The 25,097-nt window shown below is 48.6% G+C and overlaps 2 protein-coding genes and 1 long non-coding RNA gene across 3 annotated transcripts; 1 reads left to right on the top strand and 2 right to left on the bottom strand.

The window, feature by feature from the left end:
• Positions 1 to 7,036: 7,036 nt before the first annotated feature.
• LOC123184749 (uncharacterized) lies at positions 7,037 to 7,694 on the bottom strand. Its single transcript, XR_006493069.1, has 3 exons — positions 7,622 to 7,694; positions 7,279 to 7,543; positions 7,037 to 7,172 (listed from the first exon to the last, which is right to left on the bottom strand). It is a non-coding gene; the product is annotated as an uncharacterized lncRNA (long non-coding RNA).
• A 9,116-nt stretch (positions 7,695 to 16,810) lies between these two features.
• Positions 16,811 to 19,016, top strand: LOC123187508 (60S ribosomal protein L18-2). The gene is made up of 5 exons (XM_044599378.1): positions 16,811 to 16,941; positions 17,025 to 17,114; positions 17,205 to 17,333; positions 17,438 to 17,620; positions 18,665 to 19,016. The coding sequence occupies exons 1-5, from the start codon at positions 16,939 to 16,941 to the stop codon at positions 18,821 to 18,823; spliced, it is 564 nt and encodes a 187-aa protein (XP_044455313.1). The 5' UTR covers positions 16,811 to 16,938; the 3' UTR covers positions 18,824 to 19,016.
• Positions 19,017 to 19,084: 68 nt separating this feature from the next.
• Positions 19,085 to 20,058, bottom strand: LOC123187507 (ethylene-responsive transcription factor ERF071). The gene is made up of 2 exons (XM_044599377.1): positions 19,760 to 20,058; positions 19,085 to 19,652 (listed from the first exon to the last, which is right to left on the bottom strand). The coding sequence occupies exons 1-2, from the start codon at positions 19,953 to 19,955 to the stop codon at positions 19,264 to 19,266; spliced, it is 585 nt and encodes a 194-aa protein (XP_044455312.1). The 5' UTR covers positions 19,956 to 20,058; the 3' UTR covers positions 19,085 to 19,263.
• Positions 20,059 to 25,097: the final 5,039 nt, after the last annotated feature.

Below are 25,097 nucleotides of genomic sequence, written 5' to 3'. Positions count from 1 at the left end.
AAAATGAGGTGGAAAGTTTTGTTACAGATCCACTGTGCAAGGTCGACAGAAGGAAATAAAGAAGGATGAATTACAGTAGGAGTATAAGTAGGATTAGATGATTAGTGATTGAAAGCTGCAAAGCAGCAAAGGCCTGGACTGGTTAAACTTTTCTTATCCATGATTACCCAGCCACCGGACGCTCTTGACCTAACCGTCCGCAAGGTGCCCAGCTCCAGAACAATGAAATCATACTTATGCAGGAACGGCGAAGCTTGGAGATTGAAAATACGGTCAGATCGCTCCATCCATATGCGCCACAAAATAATCATGACAATGGACAAGAAAGTATGCACTCTGCAATCAGGAATATAGTCCAGAGCATGCAGCCACCAGTCAATCAAGCTAAGAGTATTGAACTGAGTAAAAAATGGTACTCCTATGTCTCTCTTGTGCCTCACCTGCCATACATTGGCATATTCCGCCGGCTGAACCTGACCTCTCTGTCACGGGATGTATGTAGGTAGTGGTACAAAGATAAATGGTGGGGTGTGATTGTGTGAAGCAGCTGGTGGGTTATGGGGGATATTATCGTCGCATCACACGCCGTCGCCATCCGCTTACATGAAGGTTTCAGAAGCTCCCTCTTTGCCACCACCGTTATCTTTTCTCTATTTGGTTAGCGTTGTTTTTTCTCTTCAATATTTTAGCTATTAGAAATGGTTAATCTCTTGGTATTTGACCATCGACCTGAGAAGTAGTACCTTTTTGATAAATAGTTTGGTAAAACTACATCATTCAGTTTATTTCATGGATCACCTCCGGTGGTAGTTATTTTTAATTTTTAAATCGAGATGGAAGTACAACAAAAATTCTGATTGTTGCTTTGCTACAAATGAAAAGGATAAAATCATTAGAGTAGGAAACTTCTAGACAAAGTAAAACCTACATGTATAAGTCTTCGAAAAAAGTTATCATACCAGTATATGTAAATAAAATTTAGTTTTTTTGTACAGTACTGCTTCCTTAGCAACTAAAAAAACTTTATCGATTTATGCTATTCATGATGCCTCTCTGGATGTTTGGAACATATATCTCTGCTGACTTATTAGGTGCGCTTTACCTCCACTATCATATGCCCATACTTTATTTTTCCAGTTGTCAAAATTTTGCCATACAAATTTTGTCTCATTTGGAGCGACTGTACTAGAAATACTTCAATGTTCTACAAATTCAACATAGTTACTTGGGAGAGGAAATCGGTGCACGTTACTGATAATTCTCTTTATCTTTGTGCAGAAATATATTTGTCCAACATTTCAATATGTATTAATAATCATTCATACAATATATGTTTTTCTTCGAATCTATCCATAGAAACCACAACGTCCCGCAGCAACGCACGGGGTATCATCTAGTATTTTCAATTTTCGTGGGCTCTTTTCCAGCTCCTCTGATAAAAGAAAACTGTTGGTGAGAGGAAAGTTTCTCGTCAAACTGCCACAGTCACCAGCTCCCGATTCTGAACGTCCCCGCTGCCATCGACCAGCCGCGTGCGCGCTAGCTAGCCGTCGTTGCCGCACGTGCGTGCATGCTAGCCGTCAGACGCCGTTGTCGGGCGTGCGTGGGTGGTAGCTAGCCGCCCCGTCTGGGATAGCACGAGGCAATAAGGATGTGTTTGGTTGCCTGGCTATCCCTCCCTGGATAGGGATAGCCATTTTTTTTCAGGATATCAGGTGTTTGCTTCGTGGACAAGGAGGGATACGGGCAGCCAGATTCGTGGAATATTCTTGAAAATCTCGGCTCCGCGTGTCCGTGAAAAAGTGGCGGATGTAGCCATCCCTCCGTCCGAATCGTTTTCTTCGCCCCCCTCCCCGGTCAAAAGACACCGACCCCTCATATCCTTTCACCCTTCCCTTTCCAGATCTCTCTTCCGTGGGCGGCGGCGGCTGTAGATCAAAGCAGCAATGGAGCAACGACGTGGTAGAGGACGGATCAAGGTCGTCCACTGATCTACTCGTGCCCTCCTTCTCCTTGGCAAAGCGGCGCGTGCCGGCCAGAGGAGGTAGCGCCGGCGGAGCTGCCTGGCAGATCAAGGCGCCGGCGCGGCCGGCGGGCATAGCGCGAGCGGGCGCGACTGGTGGAGTAGAGCTCGCAGGAGTGGCTGCCGCAGCAGAGTGCCCTTGCGTGTTGGCAGAGTGTGGCATGCATGCGTGGTGAGCAAGGGCAAGTGAGGTGTACGTGCGTGGTTTTCCAATCTCAGATTTTTCTTGTTAGTTTTCTGCGACAGGAGCTTCAAGAAAAAAGGGACTACACGAGCGAGATGCATAACACTTTCCTCTCCTTGATTTCCTTCAGTGGATATCCTCAACCTTTCATCCTCCGAACCAAACATAACATGAGTTAAATTTACTTGCCCAACCAAACAGAAAAAAGTGATATCCCTAGCCAACTGGTTAGGGATACCCATATCCATTTAGCTGGTCCCTTGAACCAAACACATCCTAAAGGAGGCTTGGCCAGGAGCCGTGGAGGGTCGCCGCACGAGGCGGGCCAGGAGCCGCTTGCAGCACCATTGCCATGGCTGCGGCCAGGACCCAATTGCAACCTATATTTTGCTTTTAGGGGGCTTCATGCTATTCTTTAGGGGCTCTGTTATAATTTTTTTCGAGGGTACGCAAATTGCGTACCGTAGCTTTATAGAAGGAGAGAAAAATAGTACATGACATCTACCACTCACTGTGAACAGTGGGCGTAACACAACACCACATCCGGCTATCCTCAGGACAGCCACGCACGAGAACACAACTACAACATGGAAAAACCTGCCCAAAACCAAAAAACCTCGCCGCGTCTTGATCGACACCGAACACCTCCGAAGAACAGCAACTCCAGCTTCCTTTGGATTCATCAGCAATGACCATACATAGCGCCAGAGGGGAGCGGTCAGGGCCACGACGAACACCGGAGGAGCGCCAACAGGAAACTCGGTCTCCTCACACGATGCTCCCAACAGAGAAACGACGTTGCAGACGCCGCCATCATGCCGCTCCAGAGGACCAAGGCTTTCGCCTGGAGACAACTGCCAACACCAAGCACGAGGGAGATGGCGACACACTCGACGTCGCCTCCAGAGAGGGGAACGACACCCCGCGGGTGCCATCGACGCCGGTCGGCCAAACCGGATAGGATTTTCATCCGTAATGTTGCGCATCTCGACTCCGACGAGGTACCGGGCAACACTGTTCCTGAAGCCTCGCACTGCTGTCATCGTAGCAAATCCGCCGAAGCCGTGTAGACGTGGCCCAACACCACCCGCACTGTCGAGAGAGCGCGAATCAGGCCTCCACCAACATCGACGTCGAGAAGCAACCATATCCTCCAAGCGGAGCAAAAGCCAGATCCGCTCCATCGGCCTTCATCGACACCGAGAGACTACTGCCAGATTGGATCTGGCCCGCCCCTCCAACCTCACTCCGGCGCCATCTCCACCGGGGCATCACCGCGATCCCCTCACATGGAGGCGGCCGGAAGCCCGCTGCACGCCAGGACACCTTCCTGGCAGGGCCATCTCGGCGCCGCCGCCCCCATGGCTGATCCAACACCGTCGCCGCCGTTGCTAGCGCTCCACCTGTAGCCACCTACCGGTAGTGCTCCTCGCCAAGATCCAGCGAACGCCCTCACCGTGTCCCCGCAGTGCCTCCAAACCTCCACCAAACAGCCGACACCACCCCGCCAAGCACACCGCAACCACCAACACCACCATGGTGCCCAGCAACAGTCAGCCTTAGCGAAACCACAAGACGAGGAACCAAAGGCGAGAGCTTCCCTACCGCCATCACCTGCACCATGCAGAGATGACCGGCCAAGCAGCCTGAACATCACCACCGGAGCCAGATCCGGCAACACCAAGCTAGCTCTGACGTCCCAATGCACCATGACTGCTGCCGCTCTTCTAACCACACCTGGACTAGAGCACGAGCAACACGTCTCCCTTCTAGCCGCGCCAGAACCCATCTAGCGCACCAGATCGAGAGCATGAGCACACCGCCGCCCTTCAAGCCGCGCCAGATCGACAGCTCGCAACTGTCGCCTTGAAGCTCCTTTCCCCGAGTAGCTCCCCATCCAAGCCGACCACCGCGCCGTTGAAGGAGCCCGAGGCCAACTCCCCGGCGCCCACGAACCGCGTGAGCAACGCGCCGTCCAGGGCCGCGCGCCGCACCGGCCGGATCCAAGCGAGCCAGGCCGGGCGGGGTAGGAATCCGCCGCCGCAGACAAGGTCGCGCGAGGGAGAACACCCCGCCGCTGCCGACCACCATCGGAGTTTTGCCCGGCGACGGCGAGGGGGCAGGGAGAGGAGGTGTGGTGGGCAGCGGCGGGCTAGGGTTCATCCGTGTCGCCCCCCTGGGAGCGACGCGGATGCGAGGAGGATGACCTTGTATTCCTGGTAGAGTGGTGAGTAGGAGAAAGTGAAAGTCTGCTATAAATTTAGATTGCAACAAATGGGCTCCATGTGAACCAACCTCTGGTTGAGATGGTTAGGTGGACAGTGGTATCCTCAACCCACCAGGGTTCAAATCCTGATGCTCGCATTTATCCTGGATTTATTTCAGGAATTCCGGCGATACGCTTTCAGTGGGAGGAGACGTTTCCGTCAACTACGAGGCGCCTACGATGATTTCGTAAAATCTCAAGATGAAATGCCGGCTCAGTCTCTCGGAGGTGCTCATAGAGGTAGGGTATGTGTGTGTGCGTTCATAGGGATGAGTGTATGTGTGTTTATATGAGCGCTTGCGTCTGAACTGTGTTAAAAAAAGGGCTCCATTTCATCAATCTGAGGGAACACAAATGAGCTCCATTTCATCAATATGTAAGGGATAGAGATGCTATCATCCAATCCAACCGGATATAATACGGTGAATAATAATAAATACTAGAAAATATCTCCCTCCCCTCCTCGCCCGCCCCGCTGCAACCGCGATTTTTTTTCAAAACTATGATATATTTTATAGCATTTTCGGAAACTATAGGATGTAATGCAAAAAAACCAAAACTAGTAGCCCGTCGGCCATCCTCTGGCCGAAGTAGTAGTTTTCGGCCACTGTTAGGCCGAAGTAGGGTTTTCGGCCAACACTTGACCGAAAAGTGGGGCACCTGGCCGAAAAGTTAATTTTCGGTCAACTCTTGGCCGAAATAGACTTTTTGGTCAAGTCTAGGCCGAAAAGTACTACTTCGGTCTCGTGTAGGCCGAAGTTGCATGGCTCATGCTGAAATGTATTTTCTCGCCACCCGTTTCCCGCCAACCCCTTCCCGCCACTCGTTTCTCGCCAACCCCTTCCCGCCATATGTTCCCGCCACCCGTGTCCCGCCAATCCCTTCCCGCCTTATTTTCCCGCCAATCCCTTCCCGCCTTATTTTCCCGCCAATCCCTTCCCGCCTTATTTCCCGGCCAACCCTTTCCCGCCATAACGCAGTTATTCTTTCCCGCCATTTTCTCCTTTGTATCTATAAAACCCCCTTCAGCCGAAGGTGGATAAGCATTCCAGTGTAGTGTAGTCGAGATGTCCCATTATCCGTTCAATCGTAGTTTTCACCCTGGGATGAGCAGCACTCTTCTGAGTCTAGTTTCCGATTTCAGGATGGACAATAGGATAGTTCCATGGGACGAACTCATCGGTAGTGACACCATAATGAATGAGTTGGCTCACCAATTACGTAGGTCTGGGTGGCCTGAAAGGACCTATGAGGAGGTACGTCAAGAACTTCTTAGGTTGCATGAAATGTGGAAGAAGGTAGTGGAGCCAAAGAGTAAAACTTTCAGAAGGACTGCAGCAAAGAATACATTTTTATGGACTGAGGAGAGCGAGGACGACGAAGATATCTTCATGTCGCCGCTTCCGGGTTCTGCATCGTCGAAGGGCAAGAGTTCTGCATCGTCCAAAGGCAAGACTTCTGCATCCTCGAAGGGCAAGAGTTCTGCATCCAGCAAGGGCAAGAGTTCTGCATCGACGGAGGGCAAGAGGACCGCATCGTCGAAGGGCAAGAAGGCTGCATCAACGGAGGATGACGATAATGACTTCATGTAGTATGTAAGATGTATTCCAGTTGTACCGTTTCATTCAGATGTATTTGCATTATTAGTTTGTATTGTATTATTGTAGGGCATTATGTTCTATCTGAATTTCATTTTGTAGTATGTAAGATGTATTGCACAAGTTCAACTGGAATAAGAATGCGAATTAATAGTAATATGTCTCTCGCATACATAAAACAATATGTCTCCTGATCAGATAGAAGGAAGTGCGATAGTAACACATACATGAAGCATGTCTCATACATAAATACTGACACACATATGCGAATAGTCTGAAACTAACATAGATAATGAGTCATACATAGATAGATAAGCATATCACTGCGGGGGACGGCGACGAGTATGGGTCTTCCTCGGGCGAGGACCGGAAGGCGATAAGCGCTGAGGCGATGGACGAGGCTCGCGATAACCACGACCATAGTTAACTTCGTCTGTCACGGTCTGTGTCTCCTGCGTCGGTGGTGGTGGTGGAGTGTGAAACACTATCTGCGAGAAGCCATAAATGTTTGTAGCATGGTCATCATCCTCGCGGTCGCCCTCAAAGTAATCAGCACCACCACTAAGGATGGGTGACTGCTCTGAATGCATGAACGGTTGCGACTGGTTGCCGCCTGCGGTAAAGTAAAACATGTAAAATTGATACAAATGCATGAACGATTACTACTCTGTTGAAAAGAATGTAGTGAGTAGGGTTACCTAGTTCCATCTGCTGATGCCAGTAAGCGCTCCCTAGCTGTGAAGGAGGTGGCTCATGCCAGGAAGAGCTCCCTGGCTGTGAAGGAGGTGGCTCATGCCAGGAAGAGCTCCCTGGCTGTGAAGGATGAGGTTCTTCACGGTGCACAAAAGGTCGTGGTTGTGAACGGTGCACAGAGGGTCGTGGTTCTGAATGTTGTACAGAGGGACGTGGCGGACGATGTGCTGGAGGAGGAAGTGCAACATCCGAAGACCGTCTACACGTAACAGCTGCGTAAATCCCGCGTAGCTTGTCATCAAGACGCCTCAACTATGAGACGCCCTCTCGCGGTGGGATAGTTTCTCCCCTCTGATAGCGCCGCATTAAAGCGGAAACCTCCTCTCGCGCTTGTACTGTCAAGTCACCCTGTAGATGAAGAGTTAACCAATTATATCCTCGTTGTATGATAGACACCACGAATAGACATCCCAGTTTAACAAAAGACTCAACATATAAGAACCAAGGCATTTACCGCGTGGTGTCTGGTTCCCACAACAGAGGCAGTTGGGTACATATCGCTGGTGAGAGGGGCTTCGATCTGATCAGTAGCAGCTGATGGAACCAAGTAGATCCTCGTTGTATGCCGGTAACGCTGCAGATACAACCCGAACATTTCCCAGTTAAAGGCCCGAACCTCACCCCAGATATTTGTCGCAGCGGTAGTCCATTCGTCAACGTAAGGGGTAATGCTCTTAAGCCAGTAATCCATCGACTTGTTTCCTCCTAGGCGACTGTCCCTGATATTGATATGCACGATACATGATTAGGTATATTATGAATGTATAGCTGACAACTAAAATAGTATTAGTACTTACTTGTGCACGTGGTCTGGCAAGTGTGGAATATCTGGAATCTCAGGCTCTTGATATAGACCGAACTGTCTCATCATCCTATGAAGAGACATCTCCTCAACCGTCACATCGAACACCAACTTGGGCTTGGTCATCCAAAAGTGCCGATCTCTAGTGCATAATCCAGAAATCTGTACGTAGCCGCTAACACAGCAGAACCAAAACTCCTCTGTAGAATATCCGCAGGGCAACGTGCGTCAGCTATCTCTCGTGCAATACTGATGAGTCGTGCATCGACAGTGGTCACGTGGTTCTCCGTAAACATCGTCTTGCCGAACAGCCAAAGAATATATGCCTCTAGGGACCGGTCAATCTGTGCCTCCGACAACTGAACATCGGGATATCCTAACGAGACAATCTACATAGAAACGTAATAATTGTATGAAAATCGGGCAACTAAAAAACAACATTTGTTTAAGTGGCCTGTGATGGTTACCTGAAACTGGCTCAACCATCTAAAAAGAGGTCCATGAGGATCGTTGTCTATGGCCCTAGCAGTCGGGACCGCAGCCAAAAAACGAGTCTGCATCGCTGTTTGCCACCCAGATTCTGCCTCTAAGGGACCTATGGCAGCACCGGCCAGAGGTAATCCCAACAAGTAAGACACATCATGTAAAGTAGGCGCCATCTCTCCCCATGGAAAGTGAAACATATGTGTCTCTGGCCTCCATCTATCTACTAAGCAGGTAAGGAGTGACTTGTCATAACAGAAATGTTTCACTTGCCTCTTGTGTAACTGCACTGGTTCACCTGCCTCATCTAAGGCCGGACCATCAATCCACTCATCCAATGTACCCTCAACCAGCCGTGCCAAGGGTAGAAGTCCAGCCCAACTTAACCTACAAAATAACAAGATTGTTAGCGGCTATGAAAAGTATGTCAAACATAGTAAGTCATTCTATGGACTCCATTATATGCACACATACCTATCAACCCATGAATCGTGTATCAGCCAGTTAGTCTTTGGGGTACGAGTGACCAACACGTCTAAGTTGTTGCCCGCTTCCAATAGGGCGCCCCGGTGCTTTCTATCGATGTTACCATTAAGCAACGGATACAAAGACATATCTGCAATTCAAACAACAAATCTCAGGTGCAAATTAAAACATAGTCCTGACATATTACAAATTAAAACATAGTCCTGACATATTACAAATTAAAACATAGTCCTGACATATTACAAATTAAAACATAGTCCTGACATATTACAAATTAAAACATAGTCCTGACATATTACAAATTAAAACATAGTCCTGTGAGTTATTTCTTCCTCGTTCGCCCTACGACACATTATATAGCTTGTGAGTTATTTCTTCCTCGTCCGCCCCTTCGGCCTCGACTGCCACGACCATGTCCGCCTCTTGCTCTTGTTGTCGCAGCCGTCGATGTGGAAGCACTCGTCGATGCGGAAGCACCATCTTTGTTCAGGTCGGGACAATATTTCATCCTATGCCCATAAGCCGCGCATAACAAACATTGCTTGGTTGCCCCACCAGCTTCAGACTGGTCCATATCGTTCCGGATGCGACGGGCCTTTCGTCTGCCCCTACTTGTTCGCCGAAGGTCTGGATGCGGGATGTATACTCTCTCACCGTCGTTTACCTTGTTAAAATTGCCGACGACTCTAAACCCTGTCATCTCGCCTGTCCAGGTGTTGAGCACTGCCTCTTTTAAAAAGTATGGGGACACGAAGGAGATAGCATCCAACTCAATCTGGCCACAGGCAGCCAACACATGAGAGCAAGGTAGGTGCAACAACTTCGGTTTGTTGCATGTACACTCACACGTTGGATAAAGTTCCGTTCCAATTTTTACCTCGTGTGTCTTCACCTCATTTCCAGAACCAAAACCATCGGTAGGAAGCTGAACCTCATACCTCCTTTCTTGATTCCCTATGAGTCTGACAGTGTGCTTCTTTGCTTTCTCTATCTTCTTTGCCATGTATTCCATGACACGGCTACAATAAGGTGTGTTCTGATTATCTTCAATATGCTTCTTTGCTAACTCGTGCCTTTCTCTGAAATATCTCAAAGTGCCGTGGAATACAGCCTCCACAATAGTTGTGAGTGGCAATGCTCTATTCCCTCTCAGCATAAAGTTATACACCTCTGCAAGATTGGTTGTCATGTGGCAATACCTAGCTCCATGTGTGTCATGCAGCAAAGACCAATTCACTGGAGGCTCTTTCTCTATCCACTCAGAAAAATTCTTTATTGCCCTTCCCTTCTTTCTCTTAGTATTAGGAGGGTCAATTGCTGGCAAGTCACAAAGACCTACTGGCTCCTCTAGCTCCGCAATGAGTGCTGCTAATTTAACTTGATCTTCTTCCATTTTCTTCCTCGCACGGACCTGCTTCTTAGTAAACTCATCTAGTTTTGACCAAATAAATTCGTATTTGCGCTGTTGGCTCTGCTTGCATAATGTTTTGAACAAGTTCATCAACCGCTTGTTCTTGAACTGTGAGAAAAAATTAGCCCCAAGATGGCGCATGCACCACCGGCTCTGCAAGTCCCTCCAAGGTGTTGGTTCTCATCTGTTGGATTACGAAGTGTCTTCACGGCCTTCAATATACCAGCATGTCTATCATGAATGACACACACGTTTGGTCGGTCCTTCACGATGGCAATTTTCACTTGGCGGAAGAACCATACCCAGCTGAGAAAGTTCTCACCCTCCACAAATGCCATGGCAAGTGGGATGATTTGATTGTTCCCGTCCACACCAATAGCAGTCAGAATTTGCCCTCTATACTGACCGATCAGGAATGTACCATCCACAAACATAACAGGAGGACAATGCCGAAAAGCTTCGATGCACATACCAAAAGAGAAGAACACTTGTTTCAACACCTTGAAATCTGGTATACTCAGCAACCTCATGTGTTGTACATTCACATAAGTGCCGGGATTCCTCTCCTTCAGTATGCCCAAGAGACGGACAACATTATCATATGAGTCGAAGAACGTCCCAAACCTTTCCTCCATAGCCTTCTGCTTAGCCCTCCAAGCCTTCCCATAAGGAATGACATAATTCCATCTGACCTTCACTGCTGTCTGGATGTGTTTTGCTTCCATATCTTTCTTCTCTACTATCTCAGTATACATGAGTTGCGCAATGAGACTTGAAGTCAGGTTCGGATGCTTCACCAACAGGTTCTTCCTCACACAATTATGTGGGACGACAATGGTGACAACCCAGTGGATGTCATACTTCGGCACATGCCCGTGCACCTTCCCAGGACAACTTGTTTCAACACATTTCACGGTATAGTTTGTTGGACTTGATATGTGTGTCCGGAAAACCCTCTGCGTAGACATAGCCCACTTTATCACCGCATACTTCAATTTTTTCTTTGTATCAAACATAGCCCCTATCTGTACTTGGTTCAGATTATACTGCCATGGAGTCTCATGGCCATCATTGACCGTAAGGCCAGTGGATATGTCCTGCTCCCATGCAGAAGGAATCGGTACCTCCACTTCATCCTCAGAATTTTCAGAATCCAGTTCCTCCACCAATCCATCCTCGTCCTCTTGCTCCATCACCCTCTGCATTTCATCCCCTTCCTCATCCCCATCAGCAAAACCAGAACCAGCTAATATTATCGACTGGCTACTCTGCCCAGTATCAGGACCACAAACATTGTGTGGCACGTACTCCGACTCTTTCTCGGGTTGGCTAGCATACACATCTTGTGGCTGTGACCCGGATAAAACAATCTCGGTCGCCACTTCACTGCCCTGACCGGTTTCATACCCCCTGTGGAGTTGTACGGCATTCTCCTCCTTCGGCACAGGTTGCACAAGTACATATGGGTGGATTCTTCGGTCTCGGCAGCGTCTTAACAGGGACAACCAATGTTGGCTCCTATCTACCGACATCAACTCCCACTTGACATTTTTACAAGATTTGGTCCACAATGCGTGAATACTGACGGAACATACTTCAGGATCAAGCCCGAAACTAGTTGTCAACCAGTACTTCAATTGTCTAATGTCCAGTCTGTCCGGGTCTGCTAGTGTCATGACGCCATTTTTAAACTCGCTAAGATCAACTCCCAACTCATTATATCGAACGTTACCAGCGCCGTAGTAAACAGTCAAATTTACTGATTCAGACATTTTCACCTGTCAGACATTGTCATCTTCTCATTAATCACAACGAACACTAATATTACCCGCTACACTGACTACGCGCTAAAATGCCACCACAAACATATTAACACTAACTAATAAACTATACAATTTAGAGAAAATTTGTGACGCCATGGTTATACCTTCGAAGCGTGCGTCTCTTCCGGTCACCGGCACCGGCCACCGGACAACGGCAGCACCGCCCACTCGACGGCCGGAGGTTCAACTCCGGTCACCCCCCAAGCTGCTCCTCCTCCTCACCACCTCCTCCTCCACAGCTGCTGCTCCTCCTCACCACCACCTCCTTCCCAACCGGACCTCCTCCACCCAACCATGGCTCCTCCCCCAAGCGCACAAAAAACTATCCCATAACAAAAAAAACACCATAGGCCGGTGGAGAATGCTATGATCTATCTATTCTGTGCCTTGGTTGTGTAAATGAGTGCAAATTGGAGGAGATCAGGGAGGAGACCGGAGCTCTACAGAGAAGAACGAGAGGAACGAGAGAAAGAAGAGGCGAGCAGGAAGAGGAAGGCGACGACGGGATTGGCCTTATCCAGACCTTTTCGGTCTAGGCCTGGCCGAAAAGCTTTTTGGCTGCAGGCTGGCCGAAAACGGCCCACTTCGGTCTAGGCCTGGCCGAAGCTACTATTTTCGGCCCAGCCCCAACCGACGAGACCTCTTCGGCCCAACTGAGATTCATTTCGGCCTACAGCTGGACGAAAAGTCCTTTTCGGCCTAGTTCTGGCCGAAAACTACCACTTCGGCCACCACGAGACCGACAGGGTCATATTTCTGGTATATTCGCAATGGGTACTATAGTTTCCGAATTAGCTATAAAAAAGGTGATAGTTTTGAAAAAAAATCTGCAACCGCTCCCCCCACCTCCCGCCCGCCCGCGCTGCCGCAACCGCTTCCCCAGCCTCCCGCCCGCGCTGCCGCAACCACCGCCGGGCGCCCGCCCTGCTTGCACCAGCGCCCGCCGACCATGGGCGGGCCCGACGCTGACCCCATCGACCCCATCGACCCCTCCGCCTTGTCCCCCATCGACCCCTCCGCCTTGCCCCCCATCGACGGCGCCATCTCCTCCAAGTTTGACCCGGCGGACCGCCGCCCTCGCGCTCTGGTCGGCGTGACCGGCTCGGGGGACGGGACGTGGGCTCTGGTCGGGGCAGCCGTGTCAGGCGACCCGGACTTCCCCGGACACGTCTTCGGCCTCTACAAGGACACCACCGCCATGGACGAGGAGCTCTCCCCCACGTTCCTGCGATTATTCGATGATTGGAACGCTCGGGAAGAGCTCGCTATCGCCAAGCGCAAAAAAGAAGGGAAGAGCACGGGCTCGACGACGACGACGACGACCCCGACGACGCCTCTGCCTCCACGACCCCCGGTGCCCGCGCGGACTCCTTCGCTGATGTCGGCAAGCCCGCCGCCGCCAACGCCGACCACTCTTCGTCCGCGACGCCTGCCTCCGCAACCTCGTCGTCTCCCTCCGTGGAAGCCGCGCCGCGGGGCGTGAAGAGGGCGCGGGGAGACGACGACACCGCCGCCGCCTCCTCCACACCGGGGGTTGGCTCCCTCGGCGAGTCCGCAGGGGCCAATCCCGACCCAGGGCGCCCCGCCCCTCGGGTGCTCGGCGCGGCCACCGACTCCGATCCGTCCGCGACTCCAGACACCTCTCCCGGTGTCGACCGAGACAACGACGCCAGTTCCGCGTAGGTACGAACCGCCGCTCCCTCCCCTCCTCTCCTCTCCGCTCATGGCCGTAGTCTGGGGTCGGAAAGGCCGCCGGGGTGCATCAGGAAGGGCTCCTCAACCTGGTCTTAGAGTTTGCAATGTGGATCGAGTTCGTAATCGCGCTTGGATTAGTACTGTAATGTTGTGCTGTTAGCAGCATGTTGCAATTCACATAATGATTTGATTGTGGGTATGTCACGTACTGTAGATTTTTGTATAACATTATAACTGCTCTATCTGGTTGTCTATGAAAATCTAGTTATCAGCGAGATTGAGCGTAACTTGCTTTGGTGGGGCGTGGTCATTCAATCACATCATCTTGATTCACATACTCACAAATATGATTTCAGTTTCATATATAGTACTGTCATGGCTATCATGCAAAATTATAGGAATACGTTCTCTGAAAACTTCTAAAATATCCCATTTCACTTTGCTGCTATCATAGTTTACATTTTTTTTTGTGGGGAATCATAGTTTACATTCTGAATGTGTGTACATGTGACTTTGTGGTACTTGTATCTTTACGCTTAACTGAACCAACTTATTACGTACTTAACATGATTTTTGTGTGTCAGATCATTACTCTTGCTACCAGAACAATATTTAGTATGTTATGACAGTTGCACACATACCATATCCAAATTTATCTAACCTTTTGCCTGGGTTGCACTCGGTCTTAGTACATGTGTAATCTATTAAAGTCTTCCGAATCTATCATTTCATTGTCATTTATGTCCGCCCTAACCTATGCCCAATTCAAGAGTACCTTATCTTGACTCTTTTCTACTCACGCAACTCTTGTCTTACATAAATGAATCCAACATGTCCATAGAATAGACCTAAGATATCCAAGAACACGACATGATTTGTTGATATTAAACCAATGCCAGTTGATGCTTTGTGATGTCAAATGGTCCTATCCAGATTGCTCATTTTAATTCTAATTACACATTCTAGTTAAGGTTGACACGATTTTATGTGTTAGTCATGATCCTGATAAAGCTATTAATCTCAGCCTTCTGTTTATATGTTTGAGCTTATGTCTGGACTGAAATTGAACTATTCTAAGAGGGGGGGAAATTCAGTTGCTGAATTTACTCTGATGTTTTTGGCTGCCCTGTTGGAACTCTTCCCCTTGAGTACCTAGGAGTCCCTGTTTCTTTTGCTGCTTTGGAAGCTTGTAACCTTGATTTCCTGGAGGCTAGGATGATCCGAAAACTTGATTGCACGGAATGAGAGTATCAAGCACTTATTTTCTTATTGTCCCCTTGCTAGGTTTGTATGGAATGTTGTTGGTGTGTCAACTGGGATAGGGTTTAATTTCAGTGATCCTGAATCATGCTTCCATATTTGGCTAAAGGGCATGGGGGCTGAATCTAGGACGGTCTGCACTGTTGGGGTAGCATCTGTCTTCTAGAGTACATATGGAAAGCACACAACCTTGCATGCTTCCAGCAGAAGTAGCCTGCTGAACCCATTGATGTCATTTTTCGAGTGGTTTACTGAATTGATTGTTTGTCTGATTTGGCAGGTGAAGGACTCTTGAAAACAACAAGCAAGATCACTGGAGCTAGTCAAAGCTGAGGTGTTCCGTGCGAGGAGTAGTTGGATCTTTTGGGTCCCAAGACTGGAGATAAAGATCATCTGTCCTTGATTTGCTAGTCATGACTGAGGTGTTCGAGCATAGCGCTGTTGTTTTTTGCTTCTGTAATGCGCTTGGTTTCGTATGCCAGAGATTTTGAGCTGTGGCTACCTTTGCTTTAGGATGTAATCGGGAGTGGTTGAACTTCCCCCCCTCTGCTTTCTTTGCTGGTTACTTCTGTTATAGATGATTGCAGTCTTATAAAGGTTGGAAAGAAACTAGAACTCTAGAAAGTATGATGAGGAGCAAAGCACCAAAGAGAAGAGTATTGGTTTGGTTTTGTGCAGTGTAACAAAAATGACTAATGTAGTTACCCATTGTTGTCTTCTTTTTGTTGACAGCCTAGATGTGATAGTAGTCATCTCATTTAACATGGTGAACTGTTCTGACATGCAATCTTTATTGGCATCACAACTCTTTTTTCTCTCGTCCATGCATCTAAATGAATGTCATTGTGTATTACTGTAGAAGTTACCAGCTTCAGTTTTGTTTGTTTTTGTTTTCGGTCCACGTCGCCACATCTCAGATACCACAAGGTAATTTCTGTTGCTTCCCTTCATCTCCATTGCTTCGTGCTTTTGCCTTTATTACGTTGGTGCATCTAGGTGGACAAAGGCCATCTCAGATGTGCTTCATACAATTGGATTTCAGATTATTTTGTCCACCATGGTGGTTAGAGAAAGACAAGAATCCAGAGACCTATAGTAGATATGCAAATGTCAGTACTCTGCTCCAGTGGGAAAAATGGGAAGAGCAGGTTGTTTACTGAAAGTAACAATAAACCACACGTAAAATTAATGCATCACCAAGGAGCTCTAGTCCAGTGAGAATAATCTGTTTTGACCAGGCCATAAAATGTTGTATGCTGGTTATTTTGTCATCTGCAAGCCATGAGCCGTAACAAATCATATAGCAATAGCGCAATGGTGCACAATTTCCTTGCATGTGTTTATTAGAGCAGTTCTAAGCCCCTCAGCAAGTTATGGGTGGAATTTGGGCTGATCCATGTCTCTTTTTCTGCTGTGCTATCTACTTCAGAGTTCCTAACGCATGTCAAGCCTACATGTTCCCGGTGCTACAAAGCGTGCCTAATCTTCTTCTCTTCTTTTTTTGCGATGGGTGCCTAATGATTTATAGTAACAAGAAAGACATAACACCAGGTTTTGCACTGTGATTCCGACTCTAAATCACAACAAAACAATAAACCACCGGCGCATAAGTCAGCTCCACCAAGCACCAACAGAAGCCTCATCGTTGCAAAAAAAAATGTACCACCTCCTTATCGCAAGATGGCAAACGAAATATTACATGATCGAATGAAAAGGTTCTTCTCCATTTTCGTCTGTCTGAACATCCAAACTTCAAATAGTTGAGCACGAGTGCACGACTCACCTTGATCACATGTTCCAAGTGGAGAGAGAGAGAGAGAGAAATATCATCTGGCTATCGCCAGCACAATAAGCTCTTCACTTTTACTTTTTTTTGGAAATAAGCTCTTCACCATCTTTTGGAGGCAATAAGCTCTTCACTTGATTTATTTTTTTTGAGGGAAAACTCGTCATCCGTTAAGGAACAAGGAAGGCTTCTTTGGGCCCAAACGAAAGAAACAAAGACCACCAATTTAGGCCCAGCCCAAACGATTCTCCGCCCACACCACCATATTTAGACTCCACTCCTCACTCCATCCAAAACCCTAGCACCAGTCCCGCCGCCGCCGCTGCCGCCCTGACCCTCGCCGCTGCTGCAGCCTCCACCGCGCAACCATGGTAATCTCTCATTCCGCTCCCTCCTCCTCGTCTTCCTCTGAACTGTACGCCTAGCTGACACCGTCCGTTCCCGTGGCACCCAGGGTATCGACCTCGTCGCCGGCGGCCGCAACAAGAGGACCAAGCGCACGGCGCCCAAATCGGACGATGTGTACCTCAAGCTGCTCGTCAAGGTCAGTCCCCCTTCGATCCGGTGTCACCGCAGCACCCCCGTCTACTGCTCAGGGATTCAGATTTACCGCAATTGGATTTCCTGTTCGTAGCTCTACCGCTTCCTGGTCCGGAGGACCAAGAGCCAGTTCAACGCCGTGATCCTGAAGCGCCTCTTCATGAGCAAGACCAACCGCCCCCCGCTCTCGATGCGCCGCCTCGTCAGGTTCATGGAGGGGAAGGTATCCCTCTCTCGCGCGCGGTGCCATTTTTTGTTTACCTTTGGTCAGGATGAATCCATGTGAAGCTTACCTGGGCGGTGTTTGTGGTTGTGACACGCGTGTAGGAGGACAAGATCGCTGTGATAGTGGGCACCATCACCGATGACCAGAGGGTCTACGAGATACCGGCAATGAAGGTGGCCGCGCTCAGGTTCACCGAGACGGCGAGGGCCAGGATTGTCAATGCCGGTGGCGAGTGCCTTACCTTTGACCAGCTCGCGCTCCGTGCTCCGCTTGGACAGAACACGGTATGGCTTGAGTTCTCCTTTTTTAGCTACTGTATTTGCTAATATTGCTGTTTGATGCATTTTATATTGCATGAGGTAGTATCCAAAGCTTTACAATCGAAGCAGACAATTATATTGTTTGAACTATTAAGTATGCTAGACTCCTGCAGGTGGAGAAAACCAAGTTTATTGTTCATGCTCATAGTGTGTTACAGAGAGACTTTTAGGTGTAGGTTGTGGTAGGGTATTCAAGGAACGATGTATTATTTTTCTGATTCATCGGTTTTCCTATTGTCAGGTGTTAAGGGTACACATAAACGAAGTTGATATATCTGTCTAAATCTATATCGTGTACCTACAGCCAATTGCAGTTTTTTCATGGTTGTGCTGGACAGCTGGTCAAATTTCCAACTTTAACTAACTTGTTGATGATTATTTAACTACTATATCTTTTCACTGAGAAAGTCAATCTTAATGGTCAAATATGTACATATGCTTATTTTATGGTAGTAGTTGCGGTCTTGGTTACAAGGTCTTGTCTACTTTATTTTCCTTTGTTAAGAGTTGTTTAAAACTTGCATATGTTCTCTTTGCATAAATAGTAATGTAAATCTTTGTTGATTCATAGTACTCCCTCCGTCCTGGATACTTTTCGCGGAATGAATAGAAATGTATGTGTTAGAACTTAAATATGTCTAGATTCATCCACTTTTACGACAAGTAATTCCGGACAGAGGGAGTACGTGATAATTCAGTGTGTGTGTTGTTGCCGCTGTTCCTTCTTGACATGGTCTTTATGATTTCATTGCGTTGCCGTGTCTTTAGACTTTAGTACATGCTACTGATGCTAGAATCTTTGGTATTGTAGTCATGTAGAGGTATTTGCTCTGATTTACGGTATCCTTTTTCTTTTGTTTTGAGATGTGTCAAACATGTGGTATGATGATGGTTTCCCCCTTCCCATAAATAAGTGATGAACCTCAATATGAGCTGCATGCTTTTGAAGCGTTATTCATGGATAAATGCCATAGACAACCATTTTAACAGTTTACATTTTCTTAATAGCTTCTCCTGAGGGGTCCCAAGAACGCCAGGGAGGCTGTTAGGCACTTTGGCAAGGCTCCAGGAGTGCCACACAGCCACACCAAGCCATATGTCCGCTCCAAGGGCAGGAAATTCGAGAAGGCAAGAGGAAGGAGGAACAGCAGGGGCTTCAAGGTTTAAGCCGTGGAGTTTTCGGCACCCTTGTCACATTTGCTGTTATCGGTCAATCTTCACTTTTTTGGGTACCAGAATCATACTGCTTTAGATGTCAGAGTCTTGTGTCGATGAGTATTCAGAACCAGTTCATTCTTGTTTCAGTATTTTGCAACTTGAGACCATGCTTGCAATCCAGTTATGAATATCATTTCTAGTATCAGAAGTTGTCTCCGTTTGCAGTGTCGTTGGTGTTAGGCTGCTTGTGCTCATTCTACTTTTCAAATGTAACTTTTCAGTGTTCGTTAGATGATATTTGGCGATTCTCACTAAATTGGCCACGAGGATGGCTGGTATCAAGATCCGATGACAGTGGCCGTCAAAAGCAGATCATAATTCATCATAAGCACAATAATAATTAGGTAAAAGCAATATTACATGTAGAAGAAACGAACAGTTTCTATCTATCACATAGGCACTTGAGCGTTGATGTTGCCAAAGTTCCAGAGCTCCATCCCGGGCTCGTCCTGCTGCGGCAGCTGGTGCGCGTACGCCACCTCTGGCGCCATGTACGACGGCTGGTGGATGAAGCCGGCCACGTTGGCGACGTCGTAGTCGTCGAGGTCGAGGGGCGGGTCCTCGTTGGGGAAGTTGACCTTGGCCTTGGTCCCGCGGATGCGGCGGGCGGCGCGGTCGTAGGCGCGCGCGGCGCCCTCGGGGGTGGCGAAGGTGCCGAGCCAGACGCGCGCCCCCTTGGCCGGGTCGCGGATCTCCGCCGCCCACTTGCCCCACGGCCGCCGCCGGATGCCGCGGTACATCGTCTTGCGCTCCCGCTTCCTGCTCGGCTCCTCCTCCGCTGCACGCACGCACGAACGCCGGAAGGCAGAAGGTTTTCACGGTACGTTCGGGCACAGATAGTACGTAGGAGCAAGTGCTTGGCGTGATGCTAGAACGTGATGGTACCTTGGTGCTCAGGCGTGAAGGCGCCGGCGCCGGTCAGGTCGGCTGGGTAGAAGTCGTGGTGGCCGGTAGGGTCGTCGAACGCGGCGCCGGCGCCGGCCGCATTTGGCCAGAAGTCGGCGGTGCAGAGGCTCCGCTTGCTCCCGCCGCGGTGGTCGCGCTCCGGGATGAAGTCGGAGATGATCGCGCCGCCACACATGGTGTATGCTGCTTATAGAGCAAGTAGAGGAGAGCGCTGGATCTGGTGTAGGAGACGATCGAGTTCTGTAGAAGAAAGGTGGCGCTGCTGTGGCAGTGGGGCGAGAGGTGAGGTGATGTGAGTCGTGTGCGGCGCGCGCTTAAGTAGAGGAGCCGAGCGAGTGAATTCCTCGGAGGTGGAACGTGACGGCGGCCGTCCCGTCGGGGCAGCTTCCTCGGACGGGCGAATCGGTGGACGCCGCATCGCCGCGCGCCGCTGTTTTGCTCGGGTGGTGACCGTGAGACGGTGCGTCGCGTGCGCGTGATCCCGGCCGACCGGGCCCGAGATCATCTGCTCACCGTGCCGCCTTTAGTTCAGATAGAATTAACAACTCCCTGGCCTACGAGCCTACGACAGTCTCGGACCCCCGGGTTTCATTTTCATCGCAGCCGCGTGGTCTGGTACTCTGGTCTGGTCTGCCGTGGCCGCCGCCTCTGCTTTCAGGAAGCCCTGTGCGGAGCCGCAGCCGCGCCATGCGTGTTGGCAGCGATGCGTGCGCTGCTGAACAGTCTGGGTAATGCACTGTTGTCCTGCCGAATGGGATGCGTAATAACCCGACGGCGGCCCACCGGATGCCGCGGCCGTCGACGGGTTATGCATCGGGACCTTTGTCTGACCCGGAGTCCGTCTGACTTCGGCTAAGCTCGCGTCGCATCGCTTAATTGCACGTGATATCGTCGTTATCATTCGAGCAAGTTATGCGCATTTTCTTCAGCAAGCAGGCGTTATGTACTACTCCCTCCGTCCCAAAATAAGTGACTCGACTTTGTACTAACTTTATACTAAAGTTAGTACAAAGTCGAGTCACTTATTTTGGGACGGAGGGAGTACAACTCAGTACCGTCTCTTTTCTTTTTACTCTGCATATTAAAATTGTTTGAAGTCAAACTTTGCAAAGTTTTTTTTCTCTAGCGAAAACCGTATTGGAAAATATCCACAATATCCACATCTACAATGCATAATAAATATAATATAAAAATATATTCCATGATGAATCTAATGATGGTAATGCTATATTATGAATGCCAATAATTTTGGTACAAACTTGGTCAAAATACCGCCTTCACGCATGTCATGCGTCCCAGTGAGGCCCACACACCGCCCTCCCTCTACCGCATGAGAATCCAAGCAAGTCGTTTATTTTCCAACAACAACCTGATCCTCCATTCCTCCTCTCTCTTGCAAGTCATCGGCCCAACCTCCCCCTTCGGCCTCATTGCGTCGAGGCTCCAAAGTTAGGGTGCATGTTGCAAGATCGGCGCTGCGCTGCGCACAATATGTGCTGCGAGCTTGTCTCCGCCATGCCGCAAGGCCGCGACCAAGGCACTGCTACAAGCCTATCCCGACCACTCCACGAGCGGAATTGTCGGCTCGCTAGCGAGGTATTGTTGCACTTGCAGGGGGAACACTACCTAGGCTACTACCACCGCTGCAAGTTGGTGGCTGAAGGCGAGCTGTGACGGTGCCCATGGGATGTTGCGACCAACGACAACGTGTTGCAACCGTTGCCGGCAAAGCGTCAATGCTTTGAGCGGGTAACGAGTTGACTGTTGTGACCAAAGCTGCAAGGCTGCGGGGTGACGAGCCAGCGGTGCTTCCAGCAACAAGACTAGGAGCTGGCGGGAGGTGTGTGTGTGTGTGTGTGTGAGAGTGGGTGGCTTTATTAAACAGTTCCGCACAGCCCATCCAAACTAAAACCAAAAAGTTAATCCCAATCCAAATACTACACCGGTCCACCCCGTTTGCCGGGAATGTAATTCTCTCCCCGTGCATAGCTTGTGTGAGATGACGCCACGTGGTCCACCTGGCGATCCGACGATTCGCTGCTGAGACGCTCAGTTCGTTGGTTCTCGGCTCGGCAGCCCCTGCGCTCGGCTCCAAAACTTCGGCTCGGCTGGGATTAGGCGCACGACCCGCACCCCATCTGGACTGGAGTCAGCGCATCTCTTGTCGCCGCCGCAGCCGGATTCCATCCCTTGGCGCAGTCGCCTCCGTCATTCGCCACCGGCTGATCGTCCGCTTGCCGCTCGTCATCTCCTTGGTCCCCGACCTGCCCCTCGTCCGACACAGGACAGCGGGAGCGCGGCCGGCAGCCAAGCGACACAGGTACGCCTCCAAATCCGCATATTCCCATTTTTTTGCTTCTAGTGTTAATCTATTTCGTTCTAGTGGAAGTGGTGACCATTAACATTTGATTAATCACCGTGCAGTACCTTAGCTGCCAGGAAACGTTGGTTTCAGCAGAAAAACCTTGATGATGTAAATAATGACGACGCAAAGATTAATATTGTCTCACCCTAGACAAAACTCTCTTCCATGTTTGTCACTTTGAAGCTGCGATGTCATGCATAACACATGTGTATACTTCACTGTCTAACTGAATAAACTTGAAACCGGTTCTTTGCAGAAGATTTGGGAACCACTTCAGCATTGCAGAAAAGGAGACTGAAAGGAAACCATTGGAGATGATGGAATGTTTCCTGATTGTTTCTTGTTCAACTACACCCACACAAGGCGTGATAATCTAAGATCACCTAAGATCTGTACAAGCAGCCAGAGTAGGCTTCGTTCATCAAGTGGGAAAATGTAGAACTAGCTGAAGCTTTAGCTATAAGACATGCTCTGAACTTTGCAGCACAAGCATGTTTCAGAAAATGGAAAAGGCATCAGCTTGCTTGTCGTTCATCAACAAGATGAAGAGTGCGGCAAGATAGATCCCATACTAGCATCATAATTGATGATATCATATGTAAAACTGTGAACAGGGCCAGTCCTGAGATTTTGGGGGCCCGGGGCGAAACTAAAACTCGGGGCCCTTCATATAGACATCATAATAATAACAATGAAATATGTATGCATGAAATATTATGAATCAGTATGCGAATCAAATAATTTATACATATTACCTTTAAATTTTCTTCTGCATCCCTCAATGCAAAGCCACTTATGATAGGGTCGATGTCAATCTCATCCAATAATTTCTTCTTGATTCATAATGCAGCAAAGCCATTTAACCTCTCATGAGTCATTGTTGACCTTGAATAATTTTTCAATAAATTCAACTTCTAAAAGCTTTTTTCGGCCGATGCGACCGTGACGGGCATAGTAAATAAGACTGGATAAGCAATGAAGATATTATGATAGCAATCAACTTCTCTGACATGCTCGAAAATCTCCATAAGAAACACTACAATAGAAAATCTTACAACATAAGCAAAAAAAACTTTGCCAGGCATCTTTTGAATAAACTAGCCACTTTTTATCATGTTGCTTTCCATTGCTTAATTTCATAATAACGAGCCTATGAAAAATGTCTTCCTGCTTCTTCTACATGGTATTCCGTTTTTTCTCTCCGACATCCCTTTCTCAACTAGGATGTATCTTGCTTTATTATCAGGAGCATGAACATGTTGTTCATCAAGACTAGCAGATTGTGCATGTGCATCTGATGAATTACCTACATTCTCGAAGCCACTTACATTGTTATCACCGATGTTGGTGTCAGCATTTTCTTCTCGTTGATCATATTTTGAATTCCAAATAGGTTACTGCTCTTCCTCGATGGCAACCATCGCCAACTCATCATCTTGGTTTACCGAAGCAGTGGAAGCATCACTTTTACTCTTGAGGAATTTGTGCATATCTCCGCGCTGTGATTGTACCAATTTATCCACGGCCTTCTTTATTTTCCTTTTATCGCTACCCGATGTATACGTATTGTTTCCTTTACGACATGATAACACAATGCTGGAAAAAAAGTTGCATCAATTTTTAAAAAGTATCGGCTTATGCATCAAGGAACGGCAATATGTTACACCTAATGGTCAATTTGGTGATGAGTGTTAGTGCGTGTACCTACACAGAATTACAGATCGAGGTCCGTGGAATTGAAATCAGCGGGAACTAGATTATACGTGTTTCTAACTGCCTATATAGAATTGCAGATGGGGGCCCTAAGAACTGAAATCAGCAGCTAATTAGGAAGGAAATTACCAGGACACATGAGGGAGGAGGCGGCAGTACCAGTACTAACGTCGGGCGGCGGCGGCTTAGGGCTCGAATAGCTGCACCGACCTGATTGCCGTGATGGAATTGGAAAGGCTCGCGTCGATTGCTCCCTTTTTCCATGTGAAGGACTCGCTCCCGGTTGAATCGATCTCGGCAAGCGATCGGCCTGCTGCTTGCTGCGCTACTGCGTGAAGCCTAGCGCCCAGCCCTTTCATTTTTTCCTGACATAGGCCCATAGCCTACCTAGGCCTAGTTCTTGCATACCTGGTGTCAGCATTTTCTTCTCGTTGATCATATTTTGAATTCCAAATAGGTTACTGCTCTTCCTCGATGGCAACCATCGCCAACTCATCATCTTGGTTTACCGAAGCAGTGGAAGCATCACTTTTACTCTTGAGGAATTTGTGCATATCTCCGGGCCGTGATTGTACCAATTTATCCACGGCCTTCTTTATTTTCCTTTTATCGCTACCCGATGTGTACGTATTGTTTCCTTTACGACATGATAACACAATGCTGGAAAAAAAGTTGCATCAACTTTTGAAAAGTATCGGCTTATGCATCAAGGAACGGCAATATGTTATACCTAATGGTCAATTTGGTGATGAGTGTTAGTGCGTGTACCTACACAGAATTACAGATCGAGGTCCGTGGAATTGAAATCAGCGGGAACTAGATTATACGTGTTCCTAACTGCCTATATAGAATTGTAGATGGGGGCCCTAAGAACTGAAATCAGCAGCTAATTAGGAAGGAAATTACCAGGACACATGAGGGAGGAGGCGGCAGTACCAGTACTAACGTCGGGCGGCGGCAGCTTAGGGCTCGAATAGCTGCACCGACCTGATTGCCGTGATGGAATTGGAAAGGCTCGCGTCGATTGCTCCCTTTTTCCACGTGAAGGACTCGCTCCCGGTTGAATCGATCTCGGCAAGCGATCGGCCTGCTGCTTGCTGCGCTACTGCGTGAAGCCTAGCGCCCAGCCCTTTCATTTTTTTCCTGACATAGGCCCATAGCCTACCTAGGCCTAGTTCTTGCATACCCGGTGTCAGCATTTTCTTCTCGTTGATCATATTTTGAATTCCAAATAGGTTA

The sequence above is a fragment of the Triticum aestivum genome, chromosome 2A (assembly GCF_018294505.1).
Source record: "Triticum aestivum cultivar Chinese Spring chromosome 2A, IWGSC CS RefSeq v2.1, whole genome shotgun sequence".
Taxonomy (NCBI): domain Eukaryota; kingdom Viridiplantae; phylum Streptophyta; class Magnoliopsida; order Poales; family Poaceae; genus Triticum; species Triticum aestivum.
This window is presented reverse-complemented; position numbering and strand designations above follow the sequence as displayed.

Excerpts from the sequence above, each read along its gene's own strand:
- LOC123187507 (XM_044599377.1), bottom strand. The coding sequence starts at position 19,955 with ATGTGTGGCGGCGCGATCATCTCCGACTTCATCCCGGAGCGCGACCAC. Across the intron at positions 19,653-19,759 it reads CTTCACGCCTGAGCACCAAG|CGGAGGAGGAGCCGAGCAGG; the intron begins GTACCATCACGT and ends GCGTGCGTGCAG.
- LOC123187508 (XM_044599378.1), top strand. Across the intron at positions 17,115-17,204 it reads ACCTCAAGCTGCTCGTCAAG|CTCTACCGCTTCCTGGTCCG; the intron begins GTCAGTCCCCCT and ends TCCTGTTCGTAG. Across the intron at positions 17,621-18,664 it reads CTCCGCTTGGACAGAACACG|CTTCTCCTGAGGGGTCCCAA; the intron begins GTATGGCTTGAG and ends TTTTCTTAATAG.